General features: G+C 32.2%; 1 protein-coding gene across 1 annotated transcript in view; it reads left to right on the forward strand.

The window, feature by feature from the left end:
• Positions 1–16771, forward strand: part of LOC115884767 (cytochrome b5 domain-containing protein 1) — a 28309-nt gene extending 11538 nt beyond the window's left edge. Inside the window, exons 2-3 of the mRNA XM_030903444.1 lie at positions 14925–15086; positions 16547–16771. Of these exons, the coding sequence (XP_030759304.1) occupies positions 14925–15086; positions 16547–16715 (331 nt within the window). The 3' untranslated portion in view covers positions 16716–16771. The remainder of the gene's footprint in view (positions 1–14924; positions 15087–16546) is intronic.

Raw genomic sequence — 16771 nt, forward strand, 5'->3', positions numbered from 1 at the left:
AAAAATGGTTTTATGTTTTTATATACGATTGGGGTACACCGGTATTGTCACGGGCGGCGCCACCTTCGACATTAGTATAAGTGTATAAGCCGATTTACGTTGAATCGATGTATTCAGACCCAAGAACCGGCAACACGGTAAAGCTAACTATTAAAGGGAAACGAAGATATAGCCGTGTTATATTTGGTAGAAAACAAAATGCTCATATTCTAATTAGAATATTAAGAAATTCAGACGAAAAAAATGAAAATAAGTATTCTTTTAAAATTATTCCTACTAGTTTCATTTAAAAATATCAATAATTTACGGTCTAATCTTTTTTTTCAATTGCTGTCATCACCAGATTTGTAGAAGTAACTAAACTTTCATTGTCGAAACCGGTCGTTCGGCTAATAAATACTAGAAACAACATTATTTCGATCGGCGGGTCAAAAATTGTACAAGTACCTACAAATTTACTTCGATGCTATGATTTCGTTGTAGAAGTACCTAATTTTTTTTTCATCTAAATCGATCAGCGATCGTCTCGTCGTGTCAAAGAATTGTAGGAGTAATTACAAAATTATTTCGATGCTGTGATTTCGCTGTAGTAGTACCTAAAATTTTTTCGTCTAAATCGATCGTCGTGTCAAAAAAATGTACGAGTACCTAGAAATTTATTTCGATACTATGACTTCGTTGTAGAAGTATTTAAAAATTATTTTCATTTAAATCGATAGTCGTATACCGGGTGCGTCTCAAAAGTAGCTCACCCCTACAACTTTTTTTATTTTGTCAGATAAAAAAGATTTTGGTATGTTAGTATATAACATAAATTAGGATTGATTGACGTATTCAATTGTTTTTCCGGAAATGACTACAACTTTTGATTTTTAAATGGCACCCCCGGTATATTTTTACATTATTCGATAGAAAATCACACTGAATAGAATGGCATATCATAAATATGTTAATTTTTGACATTTTCACATATGATTTATTTGTAACATGCGGTTCATAATGACAATTTGACTCGAGTACCAAATTGTGATACCAAATTATTCGTAGAAAATGCTTTTTCCAAATATGCTAACGAGCCACCTTTGTTCCGTTTGAGATATGATTAAAAATTCGATTTTGATATCTTATAACGGGCCCGGACAAGACACGAAAATCATTAGACTATCAAATCTATTTTTCCAAAGCTCCTTGATTAAAAATTAGTGTTTTTAACACATCCATGGCACTCTATAATAGATAGAAATTTAAAATACTATTAAGCGAAAATGTCAAAAGTTGACATATGATATATTATTCTATTCAGAGTGTCATTTTCTATCGAATAATGTAAAAACATACCGGGGGTGTCATTTAATAATCAAAAGTTGTAGTCATTTCCTGTGAAACTGGAAGTGACCAAAAACAATTGAATACGTCAATCAATTCCAATTTATGTCATATACTAACATACCAAATCTCGTTTTTTTATCCAAAAAAAAATAAATAAGAAAGATATAGCGGTGGACCACTTTTGAGACGCATCCGCCAATAGAATTACTGGAAATCTATTCAAGGCCGTTACGCCGTTACGCCGATACGTCGTTTTTAGGATAGTGTGGATGCACCCTCAAGAGAATGACATATCATAATATGTCAATTTTTTTACATTTTCGCATATGGTTTATTTGAAATTGTAACATGCGGTTCATAATGACAATTTGACTCGAAATACCATGTATGTGGTACCAAATTATTCGTAAAAAATGCTTTTCCAAATATGCTAACGAGCCTCCCTTGTTCCGTTTGGAAAAATTGAGATATGATTAAAAATACGATTTGGGCATCTTATAAGAACGGGCCCGGACAAGACACGAAAATCATTAGATTATCAAATCTATTTTCCAAGGCTCCTTGATTAAAAAATTAGTGTTTTAACACAGCCATGGCACTCTAGATTGAAATTTAAAATACATTTTTTTAAAGCGAGAATGTCAAAGTTGACATATGATATGTCATTCGATTCAGAGTGTCATTTTCTATCAAATAATGCAAAAACATACCGGGGGTGTCATTTAAAAATCAAAAGTTGTAGTCATTTCCGGTGAAACAGGAAGTGACCAAAAACAATTGAATACGTCAATAATTCCTAATTTATGTCATATACTTACATACCAAATCTCGTTTTTTTATCTAAAAAAAATTAAAAAGTTATAGCGGTGAGCCACTTTTGAGACGCACCCGGTATAAAATGACAGCAATCTTCATTTCATGCCACCGCTGACGCCGTTTTTTTTTTCGATTATATGGTAGTTAATCAGTACAATAATTGATTTTATTACATTACTACGTTCACTAAGATCTAAAATAGTAATTTTAGTGTAACAAAAATGTTGATTGCTACAGTAATACGTTGTATATTCAGTTTACGGTTGGATGCTATCTACCAACACCATATAAATATAACAAATACGTTCTATGGTTGCATCTCTATAATATGTTCTATCTTCTATTTATGTTTACTTACTATGTATTCGAAAACTTAATTTGAGTAATATATGGTAGTATAATATTATTAATATTAATATTCATTAATCGCAATATGAATGAGAATAGTGCTTTCTTTTAATCACAATTCTAATAACTTGAACTTGAAAGTATGTTTCCCAGAAAAAATAGGTGGTTCCCAGACTATAAAAATAGGGAATTCCCAAAAGTTCATGCTTTTAAACCTACACTTTTTTTACTACTTTACTGCTATATGAATTTTATTTAAATTTAAATGATTACATTACACTTTTAAACATTTTGTTTACAGTTTCATCCAAACTCAACTCGCCAGATTAGACTTTAAATTATTTATATTTTGTGACGGGATTCGTTATAATTATTTTGGTAGGTGTCGAACCATAAACTTTATGATAAAACTCGAAGAATTTCAACAAAACACTTTTATTAAACTTTACGTTTCCGTGACAAATCAAATCATATGTTTTTTCTACCTACTGTCCCTCGATCTTTTTTATAATGGACTCGTCCAAGCGGTCCGAGAGGGGCACTATAAAAATAATAGTTCTCTGTTACAATTTTTAAATAAAACTTGTAGAAACAATCTTAAAGAATACTTACTACCTATTTTGATATTTTTCGTCTGAATCTCTTAATATTCTAAATGAATATACTTTACTTATTAGATAAGTATACACATGGCATATATATGATTCCAAAAAACGGCGTCAAATTACCTATGAAATGACAATCGTCAGAATCGATCGTCGTGTCAAAAAATTGTACGACTATCTAAAGTTTTTTTCATCTAAATCGATCACCGTGTCAAGAAATTGTAGGAGTACCTACCTAAAAATTTATTTCGTGCTATAATTTCGTTACAGAAGTACCTAAAATTTTTTTTCATCTAAATCGATCGATGGGTCAAAAATTGTACGAGTACCTAGAAATTTACGTAGAAAGTACCTAAAAATGTTTTTGCCTCCAGAAAACAGATCGTCGTATCAAAAGAATTGTACGAGTACCTAGAAATTTATTTCGGTACTATGATTTCGTTGTAGTAGTACCTAAAAATTGTTTCGTTTAAATCGGTCGTCGTATTTGTGTTTAGACATTATTCGATATAAATTACACTCTGAGGGTGCATCCACACTATCTTAAAAACGACGTAACGGCGTGACGACCTTGAGGTGCAGCCACACTATCCTAGAAACGGCGTATCGGCGTAACGGCGTAATGACCTTGAATGGATTTCAATAATTCTATTGGCTGAAATATTTGACAGATGAATTTGACATATAAAATTTCTGACAGATGAATTTTTAAGCCAATAAATTACTGGAAATCTATTCAAGGTCATTACGCCGCCAATACGCCGACCTGAGATAGTGTGGCAACACCCTATCGACTCGAGTAATTCTATTCTGAAATTTTTGACAGATGAATTTGACAAATAAAATTTATGACAGATGAATTTTTCAGCCAATAGAATTACTGGAAATCTATTCCAAATCGTTACGCCGTTACGCCAACTGCCGTTTTTTAGGATAGTGTGGATGCTTCCTCAATAATGTTTATATCATAATATGTCAATTTTGATATTTTCGCATATGGTTATACATATACAGAAGTACCTAAAGTTTTTTCATCTAAATAGATCATCGTGTCGAAAAAATTGTACGAGTACCTAAAAATTTATTTCGGTACTATGATTTCGTTGTAGTAGTACCTAAGTTTTTTTCGTTTGGTTTGGTTTGGTTTGGATGGAAACAAAAATTTTGACAGCTACACGTATTCTTTAAACTGTGGCTACACACTACTGTAATAGGTACGTTGTATATTCAGTTTACGGCTGGATGCTATCTACCAACACCATGTAAATATGACAAACACGTTTTATGGTTGCATCTCTATAATATGTTCTATCTTCTATATTTACTTTGTATTCGAAAATTTAATTAGAGTAATATTTGATAATATAATATTCTTATTATTCATTGATTGCAATATGAATGAAAATAGTGATTTGTTTTAATCACAGTTCTAATAATTTAAACTTGAAATTATGAGGTTCCCAGAAAAGTAGGTGGTTCCCAGCCTCTACAAATATGGAATTCCCAGGAATTGATGCTTTTAAAGCTACACTTTTTTCTTACTTTACTGCTACATGAATTTGATCAGACGCAGAAAATTTAAATTATTACATTTATACTTTTAAAAATTTTGTTTACAGTCTCATCCAAACTCAACTCGCCAGATTAGAGAGAGACCTTATATTATTTATATTTTTAAATAAAACTAGTAGAAACAATCTTTAAAGAATGCGTATTTTCATTTTTTTGTCTGAATTTCTTAATATTCTAAATGAGCATCTTTTTTCTAGCCGTCTTGCCCACAGTGCAAATTTTTAAATTGCCGCCCTCATATCTGTATGTAATAAAAAAATAAGTTAAAATAATTCTTTATAACAAAATAGAAAAAAGGTTAATGATAAATAAACACATACCCTATGATTCCAAAACACGGCGTCAAATTATCTTAGAAATGACAGTCGTCGGAATCGATCGTCGTGTCAAAAAATTGTACAAGTACCTACCTAAATATTTATATCGATGCTACGATATCATTGTAGAAGTAACTAAATTTTTTTTTGTCGGAATCGATCGTCGTGTCAAAAAATTGTACGAGTATCTAAAAATTTATTTCGATGCTATGATTTCGTTGTAGAAGTAGCTAAACTTTTTTTCTTTTAAAGTATAAAGATAATAAACGGGGTTCCATCATCACTTAGTAAACACTTACAAAATCTACTAAACGAAATTGATAATGCATTGTAACTTGATTATGCTTATTACAAAGACATTTCAGATAAAAACGCTTTCGTAGAGATGCATTTATAAGACAGAATATATCTAATACTAACAATAAGTACAATAATATTCACTATAGCAGAAATGCACCGTTTTTACTTCTGCACTGTGATCAATTACCGCGTCAAAAGGTCCGTTCGTCTAATTCTAATATAAATATTTGAGAATTAAAAGCGGCAACGTCGTGGGTCTGGCGAAAACGAATAAACCTCTATTTTTTATATAACTGGGACAAATTAAACGGTCCAGCATCAGGGCCTGAAGGCATCGCTTGAACATTTTTCGTCCAATATACCCCGGGTCTGACGGCCTATCTTCAACGTACCGGGTCTGACTCCGTCGATTTAATAAATATATATATATATATATATATTTCATTAGACATAGACATTTAATTCAGTCCATTCCATGTCCTAAATTTTCGCCATTAAGAAGAAAGGAGGTGTCCAAAGAATATAGAAAATATCTCAGCTTTGTAATTGAAATGTATCAAAATTATCATGTAAACAAATAAAAACCAGACTCTCAAAAAAATATTCTGTCATTATAAACGTCAAAAAATTTCGAGTATAATTCGCTGTTGGGTGCCCATAAGGAAAAAAATTCACTAAAATTTATCTCCGTTGCCATGGTGATTTGTCAAAAAAACACGTTCTGATTGGTTAAAAATTACACGTGTGGAATTTTCTACAAAATTCGATTTCTACCATTCTTTTCCTTATTTCTTTCTTATAGTCAATTTAAAGAAAACTATTTTTTACTTTCCTTAAAGCTTTAAAGTCTTGTATATCCGCCAAGGATTCTAAATACCTAGAAAACTTTCTGGGAACCTATAATTTAATTATGCCAATACCTCATGTAGCGTGTCTAGGTAGGTCTGGTAGATGTAGAGTCTGTGAGGTATAGTGGAAATATTTAAGTAACGTAATAGATTTAAATTAAATTTACGCTGAAAGGTATTAAGACTGCGAAAGAAAATAATCTTGTACTGGAACATTTCTTTTATGACATTTTTATTTTATGCCGATATATAAATTACTTTCTAAAGGGGTAATTACCCCCATTACCCTTTCCGTATATGAGCTCCTGACTGTCCTACGCCAAGGATGATTTTAGTAATTTAGGCTGACTGAAAGTTTTTTGACGATATGGTGAAGGTATATTTTTACTTTACTCGTCAAAAAAACTAGTTGATTTCGAGAAAAAAGCTTTCTTTTACGTTTGTTGAAACGAGAGAAACTGACAGCCTTTATATAAACAAGGATAATAGCTTTGTATAATAGCTATAAAAAGTCATTTTATTTGTTCATTATTTTTAGTTTTTTTTAATACAGAATATAGATGCATACTTGTTTCTGCTGAAAGTTTTTTGACGATATGGTGAAGGTATATTTTTACTTTACTCGTCTAGAAATTAGCTGATTTTGAGAAAAAAACTTCCTTTTACTTTTGTTGAAACTAGAAGGTCTCATGTTATTTGTTACTTATTTTTACTTTTTTTAATACACAACTGGTTTCGATTTAATATTTTTGCATCTCTATTTAAATAAGATGAGAAATATAACACTTTATAATAGCTGTTTTAATAACATACATATACAGGGTGAGTTTCCTACGATGTTCTTTATGGGTATCTCGGAAACTACAGGAGATAGAGAGTCGCGTAAATGGGGAAAGAATTGCAGTTTTGTGGGGTCATAAATATGCGCCTTTCAGATTTTTGAAAAAGTTCCTGGCTTACTACATATTTCGAAAAAAACAAATTTCGGCTGTTTTAAAAATTGTCCCTAATTCCATTATAAGCTATTTTTGACAAAAAGTTTTTAGATAAAAGTTCAAAGATAATCATATCCTTTATAACACTGTTTCCTCCGTTTTCTTCTAAAGTCTGTCATTTTTAACATATGACACAAACATAGTGATGGGTTGTTATTTAACTATCTGTTATTTTATAACAATTATTTATAAATAACATAACGCAACCGTTACTACTTTTAAAAAATAACAGATATAAAATAACGACACGTAGAGATCGGCCGCTCGTGAAAGGAAAAACGAAGTCGGCGCTCTGCATCACCACGAAATTCTATGCTGCTCGAAGCAATTCAAAAACAACTAGTATGGATGGAAAACATATTTTTCGTCAACCATCGATACAGGCGGCGAGACAACGGACAACGGAGTGGGGAAAGCGCTACGGCGAACGTAGCTGCTTCGGTCGATACCGTCAATGGTCGTATTTACAACAGCTTAAAAATAATAGGATATAAAAGAAGCAGGTTTTTTGAAACAGTTGAGGGCATAACGCCTGGCGGTGGAGATAACAGGAGTGGGAAAGGAACGCTGCTGCATCGGTCGATTGTCGATGGAGGCTCGCAACGGGTTGGAGAAGCAGTCATTTTAGATATGTTGTTTTTCAACCTGTTACAAGTATAACAGGGCGGCGGACGAGATAATAGGTGTGGGAAAGGAACGCTGCTGCATCGGTCGATTGTCGATGGAGGTTCGAAACAGGTTGGGGAATAACGCATCAGTTGTTTTAGATACATTCTGTTTCAACCTGTTACGAGCATAACAGACGGAGGTCGAGATATTATGGCGCTGTATGTTTCAGTACTTACTTATTAAGTTTCACTATTTAGGTTGTTTCACTATTTAGGTTGTTATTTAGGTATATATTTATTCTGAAAAATTTTCAGAATAATATTTTAAGATTTTTTAAAAATGTATACAGGGTGTTTTGAAAAATCTGGTCATTGATTAATCACGATCCTGCTTAAAGCCCTTGACGTAAAAACCTGATTTTTGGAAAACGGATTGACTTTAGTGTGTAGAGGTTTGATAAGAAGGGATTTTTCGAAACTCGAATTCTAAGGGGGTGAAACTACTCTGAAATATTAGAATATTTTTTATTTAAAAACTCTTAAAACACGTATATTTTATTATGTTGTTTTACATATTTTAAGATTTTTTAAAAATATATACAGGGTGTTTCATAAAATATGACCATTGAGTAATCACTATTCTGCTTAAACTGCTGGACGTTTAAAGCTGATTTTTGGCAAACGGATTGACTGTGGAGTTGAGGTTCGATAAGGAGGGTTTCTCGAATCTCAAATTCCAACAGTGTGAAAACGCCCCTCAAATATTACAATATTTGTTATTTAAAAAACGTTAGTCTTTCGGGAAAACGCCTGGACACGCATAATTTATTTTGTTTTTTTACATATTTTGAATTTTTTTAAAAAATCATACAGGGTGTTCCAAAAGTTGAGTAATTGATTAACCACGATTCTGCTTAAACTGCTCGACGTTAGAAAGCTTATTTTTGGCAAATGTGAGAAAATTTTATCCAGTTTGTATGTTAATGGAAATTCTTGTTTTGCTTTATCATCACCATTAGAAATTATTAATTCGACGCGAACGAAGTCGCGGGTACACGCTAGTTTAAGTGTAAAATTAATTCGAACTCTAGTGTGTAGTTGGTTTACTTATGAAGAATATACTACACATTTTCTTATATTGCTATTTTTTGACCGCAAATGGTAAAATCATAACTAAGAGCTTCTCGAGTGAGATGCACCCTGTACACTGCTACGCAATTCAGGATCTACGCGGATCGAGGGGCAGGGCGTAGGTATATACTATAGACGAGTGGCCGAATTTTGGCTTTGTTATATCGCAATTTGTAAACAGCGCTTATTTGTAAATAACCACCGTTTTAGAGAGGTATTTTAGATAACAATCGATATTTAGAAATGTTTTGACACCCTGGAAATACTACCACCGAGCACGTCATTGTTGCAACTTGCAACTGCGTTAATACGCCTGGCGATGACCGTCTCATACTCTTTCAGATATTTAGCAGTAAAATAAAAAACCTGTTATTTTTAAGCTGTTATTTTAAGCTGTTTTTTATAAATAACTATAACAGTTGCAACTGTTATCTAAAAATAACAGTTTTGCCCATCACTACACAAACATATGTTTTTTTAAATGGAAACCATAGTTGGCCATGACTTCATAAAAAGCGCCATTTTTTAAGCTTTTCAGCGATATAAGCGATAATATGTTTTCTTCGAAAAATTACTGAGTTATAGCCAATTCTTATCATTTTTAAACAATTTCACTTAGTTAGCCATGGAAACATTAATTTAATCGCCTTTGCTCTCAGAAATGTGAAGTTGTCACATCCAAACTTTGTAAATTGAAATAAGCAAAAATTGTAAATATGGATTTTTCAAATGAAGAAAAGTGTGTAATATTATTGGTTCAACTTTTCTTGACTATACATTTTCGAGGATACGTTGACCGGTGAATGTTACATTTTTAGAGAACGGTTTTCAAGACATGTTAGGAAAGTTAAATTTAGTTATGGCCAATTCTAATCTTTCTTGACTAATTTCAATTAGATTGCATGGTATTCTTATTCTGTTATGATTTATATGACTTATAAAAAGTCAGAATATATTACTAATCGGTTCCTTACAATTTACATTGCACAAACTAAAACTTTAAAAAAATAATATCACTGCATACACTTTAAGTTATTTTAGAAAGTGTTCAAAAAATCCGCCATTGTTTTGAGTTACATTTTTTTAAAACTGAATTACTACCTATTCTCATAAAAGGGCCGATTTTCTAGTACCGCCACTCGAGAGCAACGACAATTGAACTTGTTTTCATGGCTAACTAAGTGAAATTGTTTAAAAATGATAAGAATTGGCTATAACTCAGTAATTTTTCGAAGAAAACATATTATAGCTTATATCGCTAAAAAGATTAAAAAATGGCGCTTTTTATGAAATCGTGGCCGACTATGATTTCCATTTAAAAAAACATATGTTTGTATCATATGTCAAAAATGACAGGCATTAGAAGAAAACGGAGGGCACAGTCTTATTAAGGATGTGATTATCTACAACTTTTATCTGAAAACTTTTTGTCTAAAATAGCTTATAATGGAATTAGGGACAATTTTTAAAATACCCGAAATTTGTTTTTTTCGAAATATCTAGTAAGCCATGAACTTTTTCAAAAATCTGAAAGGCGCATATGACCCCACAAAACTGCAATTCTTTCTCCATTTAACCGACTCTCTTTCTCTAGTAGTTTCCGAGATACCCATAGAGAACATCGTAGGAAACTCACCCTTATGTAAAAATCAGACATGTAAAAATAAGTAAAGTTCATATATTTCTTGTGGAACTTTAAAGCGTCTGATAAAAGTTTTGATTCATGGAAAGTGTCGGATACTTTTGATACTACTTCAGAGCAATATTCTGCAATATATACAGGGTGGCCCATCAAAAGCGTTCCGCAAGGCATAACGGCCAGGATATTTTTTTTTTCAAAAAATCCACAAACACGTCAATTTTGTTTGTGAGGGGGACAACTTTTGCCCCAAAAATGATTGCAAAATCTTCAACCCTCTAAGCGGGGGTGTCATCCCCCACCTTTTTTCAAATGGGAAGGGGGGTCAAGGGGTACCGCAATGAAAAGGGCTTTTTATTCTTTATTCTTTCCCGCTTCGTTTTTGAAAATCGGTCGAGTCATTGAGAAAATATGAAGGATTAAAATTTGAAAAGTTTATTGAAACATTTATCAGAGTAAATGATAAGGATAAATTCCTTCGGCCAATTTGCTGTTTTTTCTTATTATTTCTAGATGTTTACGCATTTTTTCACTTGCCACAAGGTTGAACGATCAGGTGCGGCAGTTGCTAGATAGCTGTTCTGTGACTTGTGCGTTGAAGTTCTTCTCAATATCGTTAAACTGACCCAAAATAGAATTTCCAAAAATACCAGCCCACACGTTCAATTTCTGAGGGTTTTGTGTGTGCACCCTCGGCACCTCGGCTTTTTCACGGCACCCGTGAAAAGCCCTCAGCCCAGTACCGACAGTTATGCTGATTAACTACACCGTTCAAAAAGAAAGTACACTCATCCGAAAACACACATTAAATAGGAAATTATTATCATTCGCCACTCGTTCACTCACAGTTTCACAAAATTGCAAGCGACGATCAAAATCGTCTTCGTTGAGTTCTTGTACCAACTGAATTTTGGACGGGTGGAACATGTGTTTTTTTAATATCCTTTGGACACTGGTACGATTCACGCCGGCTAATTTTGCATTGGCTAATTTTCTTGTACTCAGCGTACTATCCATGGCAACTTGACCCAATACGAATACCTCCATAGTTCATTTACTACAGGGTTTTCCCTCTGGCTCTTTTTTATTCATAACGGAACCAGTTTCGCGAAATTTTGCTACTAACTCGCGATCAATTTTGCCATAAAGGTGTTTTTCAGGATGGCATTCATTCAATATCTGCGGAACACGATTGCTACATTCATTATTTTTAAAATAAAGTTCGATTATTTCCACTTTTTCTGCAAGTGAGTACACCATAATTGTTAAAAAGTTTAACGATATTGAGAAGAACTTCAACGCACAAGTCACAGAACAGCTATCTAGCAACTGCCGCACCTGATCGTTCAACCTTGTGGCAAGTGAAAAAATGCGTAAACATCTAGAAATAATAAGAAAAAACAGCCAATTGGCCGAAGGAATTTATCCTTATCATTTACTCTGATAAATGTTTAAATAAACTTTTCAAATTTCAATTCTTCATATTTTCTCAATGACTCGACCGATTTTCAAAAACGAAGCGGGAAAGTATAGAGAATAAAAAGCCCTTTTCATTGCGGTACCACTTGATCCCCCTTCCCATTTGAAAAAAGTTGGGGGATGACACTCCCGCTTAGAGGGTTGAAGATTTTGCAATCATTTTTGGAACAAAAGTTGTCCCCCTCACAAACAAAATTGACGTGTTTTTGAATTTTCCGAAAAAAAAAATTACCCTGGCCGTTATGCCTTGAGGAACGTTTTCGATGGGCCACCCTGTATACAAAAATCAGCGATACAAATTTAAGTTAAGTAACTCTTATTTTTAGTTACCCTTCTCACCTGGTATCTGCCAAGGTGTCACAGGGCGAACCTCACAAACACGCCGGTATTCAAAGCACATGAGAGCACTACTGAGAACCTAAGGTTTCATCCTTGTGAAAATAAGTTATGTCTGTTTGCTCTGTGAGAGAGATTTTACTCTATAAATATTATAACAAAAAACTCTCGTAATATTTCGATATTAGCATAGACTTAAAATAAAATATAGACTACACTATTTACGTCTCAACGCGGTCAAACAATCTTTTTTGTACACATGTTTACTTCTGGGTACAGTCGACCGAGCCTTCCTCATCCAGCGTATGTTGTCACGTCTTTAATATTATCAATATTTTTTTTCTTGTTATGCACATATATTGAGATATTAATACTACAGTTTAATAAAGTAGGTTTTAATATTCCATAGATGTATTAAATAGTCCTTATACTACTAAATTATAAGTCGGATACTGTTTAAAAAGGATAAGTTCTTTACAATATGACAACACCGATTAGAGGCTAGGGAGCCTATTCATTCGTTTATTACCTTGTAGTACGCGTCGCACGTGTGCGGTAAAGCTTTGTTGCCGCTATGTCCCCGGCTGTATTAACGCATTTTCTTAGCTTGTAGTCCTTAAGTGTTTATTTTATTGACTTTTTCTGTTCAAGAACTATAAAATATGGTTCGCCAGTGCGAAGTTTGCAAGAAATTTGACTTAAATAATCCATTTAAGTCTTGAAACGACTTTCGACCGGTAGGCAACTCAATTTACCCATTGGGAGTCAGTGGCGTTGTTGTAGAAAGGCCCTTATTTAGACAATATTTTAGTTAGATGTAAAATCGAAATTTTTTCTCTTACATTACATTATTTACTTACTTACATTGTAACAAAATCATAATTATAACACTGTTAATAATTAATAATGTTTTTATTAAAAATATATTCCGGTTTATTCTAAAATTATCTTCAGAATATAAAATAACATACAAGAATTTTAAAATGATATTACATTATGAAACAATATTTTTTAATATACCGGATCGCCTCAAAAGTGGCTCACCCCTATAACTTTTTTATTTTTTCAAATAAAAAAAACAGATTTGTATGTTAGTAGGTATATGACATAAATTAGGATTTATTGACGTATTCAATTGTTTTTGGTCTCTTCCTGTTTCACCGAAATGATTACATCTTTTGATTTTTAAAGGCACCCTCGGTATATTGCTACTTTATTCGATAAAAAATGACACTCTGAATAGAATGACATATCATATGTCAACTTTTTGACATTGTCGCTTAAAAACAAATCGTATTTTTAAATTTCAACCAGGTTGCCATGGTGTTGTTAAAAACACTAAGTTTTAATCAAGGAGCCTTGGAAAAATAGTTTTGATCGTCTAATAGGTTTCGTGTCTTGTCTAGGCCGGTTAAAAGATGTACAAATCGTATTTTAATCATACATATGTCAATTTTTTCAAATGGAACAAGGGACTGACTTATTAGCATATTTGGAAAAAGCATTTTTTATGAATATATTGATACCACACTCTTGGTATTTCGAGTAACATTGTCGTTATGAACCGCGTGTTACAATTACAATTAAACCATATGCGAAAATGTCAAAAGTTGACATATGATATGTCATTCTATTCAGAGTGTCATTTTCTATCGAATAAAGTAGAAATATACCGAGGGTGCCGTTTAAAAATTAAAAGTTATAGTCATTTCCGGTGAAACAGGAAGTGACCAAAAACAATTGAATGCGTCAATCAATCCTAATTTATGTCATATACTAACATACTAAATCTTGTTTTTTTATTTGAAAATATAAAAAAATTATGGGGGATGAGCCACTTTTGGGACGCATCCGGTATAATAAAGACAGTACCGAGTTAAATAAATGTAGTTTTCATTTTATCCACTTCCTATCACCTTCCTTGCTTTAATGGAACAGATTTATGTTTTCTCTAATTTACATAATAAGACATCACTTAATTAGACAAAAAATTACAACAATCATATTTTTTTTTCTCTCCCTGTCGCTGATTCTATTATATCTGTGGAATAGATCCTGTTTTGATTAATATTGGGGGTTGTAAATGTTAGACCAAAATTAATAATTTATTATCAATTTCAAAAATTACGTAATTTCGATTATAAAATTTCTTCTATAATGTGTATTTTATTATTTTTATCCTTTTGGACTCTAAGACGTTTTTTCTAAACTTTTATTTAGAAAACCTATCCTAAATCTTAATAAAATATAAAAAAGTTTAAATATGATATATTTTTAATTTAATTTAGCCCCATTAAAATAAAAAAATTACCCGACTATGATACGGAGAGTTCAGGTGTACTTGAGAAACGAAAGACAGTGTTGTGTTTCTCGGCAGAGTCGTCAGGGAACGACCGTTACGACAGAGACAACCTATCTATCGCTCGTGTCGCACTCGTTATAACCTAAAACAATAACACAACAATAACAAGACATTGTCTGACCGCATGTTCCAGCTATTTATGAATGAGATGCTCAGTCTATATTTTATTTTAAGTCTATGGATATTAGACATTTCTAAATGTTAATTAATGTTACGTAATTAATTCTATAATTGTTTAGGTATCAAGTGGGATTATTGAGCAAAAGAATTCGACCTTTAAGGATAATAAATATGCTAACATTATCTGAAGTTACCATCAACGTATGTTGCGAAGACACACTCTATCGCATAGTGCAACGCTACCAGGCGTTTAACAGCGATGCCGATAGTTACACTTGGAGGTTAGTTATTTACATTATTATATTAAATTTGTATAGATATATAGCGAAATGTATTTTAACTGCATAATTTAGGGTGCACGAAAAAAAAATTTTTTTATTTTTAATTACCGTGAAAATATCGTTCACGAATATATTCCCCAGAAATAATAATAAATTAATAAAAGATTAATAAGAATTAAATAATAAATTATTTTCTATTCGAAATATACCATCTCTAAAAATATTTGCACTTTAAGACTCACCCTGTATAATATAACAACAGAAAAAAAAATAACAGAAAATTGATTTGTCTTATCATTGGAAACATTAAAATAATATTATTATACAGGGTGGTCCGAACTGTATTCCGGAAACTTCGGCAACATACTAAGTAAGAAGTTCGTATAAATGTATATCCTAAAATGGTTAGTTTCGGAGATACAGGGTGTAGCAGTTTCATTTTTATTTCGATTTTTTCCAAATAATTTCTGAAGTAACGTCAATATTTAGGTCAAAGTTGTTGTCTGGGAGTTTTTTGACATGATAAATTTAATTTAGATGTCAATATGGCTCCTACTTGTACAGGGCGCCACCTACGTGTTTTTAACTGCTTTGATGAGTAATAACTTTTCTTTCGTACCTGTATAAAACTACTGAGTAAAAAAAATATACATTGTCGCCGTTTTTTACGTAAAAAAGGTCTCTTGGTAAAAATCGCTACGAGCAAGGGTTTGCGAGATAATTGAAACCGAAATTATCAATACCCTGTCATCATAAACATGAATTAAACATGTTGACTGAATAGTTATTAGACTGAAATGATAAATTTGAAATGTTTTTGTGCCAAAAGTTCAACAGAAACTGTTTCATCGTCATTTTTTCGAAGAAAAATTTCTGATTATTATCATTTCAGTCAAATAACTATCTACTCAACATATTTATTTTATCAATAATGACATGTATTGACTATTTCCTTTTTAAATATTTTGGGAACGGTTGATCGTGGCGATTTTTACCAAGAAACATTTTTTACGTAAAAAAATCACTAACATGTATATTTTTTCGTCCAGTAGTTTTATACAGGTACGGACGAAAAGTTATTACTCCTCAAAACAGTTAAAACACATGTAGGTGGCGCTCCCTATAACTAGGAGAAAGACTAGGAGTCATTTTGACATCAAAATAAAATTTCTCATATCAAAAAACTCCTAGGCACAATTTTTGATCAAATATTGGCGTTACTTGAAAAATTATTTGGAAAAAATCGAAATAAAAATGAAACTTCTACACCCTGTATCTCCTAAACTAAGCATTGTAAGACATACATATATACGAACTGTTTTACTTATTTTTATTTGCAGAATATGCTGCCGAAGTTTCCGGAATACAGTTCGGACCACCCTGTATATTCGGTTATAGTAAATATCGTTTCAAATAAGCTTATGCATTAATTTTCAATTAAATTCTTTGTTAATTTTCAGATATTTAGATAATAATTTGAACATGAATCAAACACTAGAAGAAAATGGCATATTGGATGAAAGAGACAAATTTACTGAATTAGGTCTTCCCCAGAACTTTTACGTGCCGAGTATTTTTCTATATTATAACGATGATTTAAAGTGGGCTGAAGAAGATGACGATGATTGATCTGACAGATTTTTATACATTTACATACTCTGTATAATCTCTATTTTAAAATATAC

Source organism: Sitophilus oryzae, unplaced genomic scaffold, assembly GCF_002938485.1.
Source record: "Sitophilus oryzae breed Bouriz unplaced genomic scaffold, Soryzae_2.0 scaffold_111_pilon_pilon, whole genome shotgun sequence".
NCBI lineage: Eukaryota > Metazoa > Arthropoda > Insecta > Coleoptera > Curculionidae > Sitophilus > Sitophilus oryzae.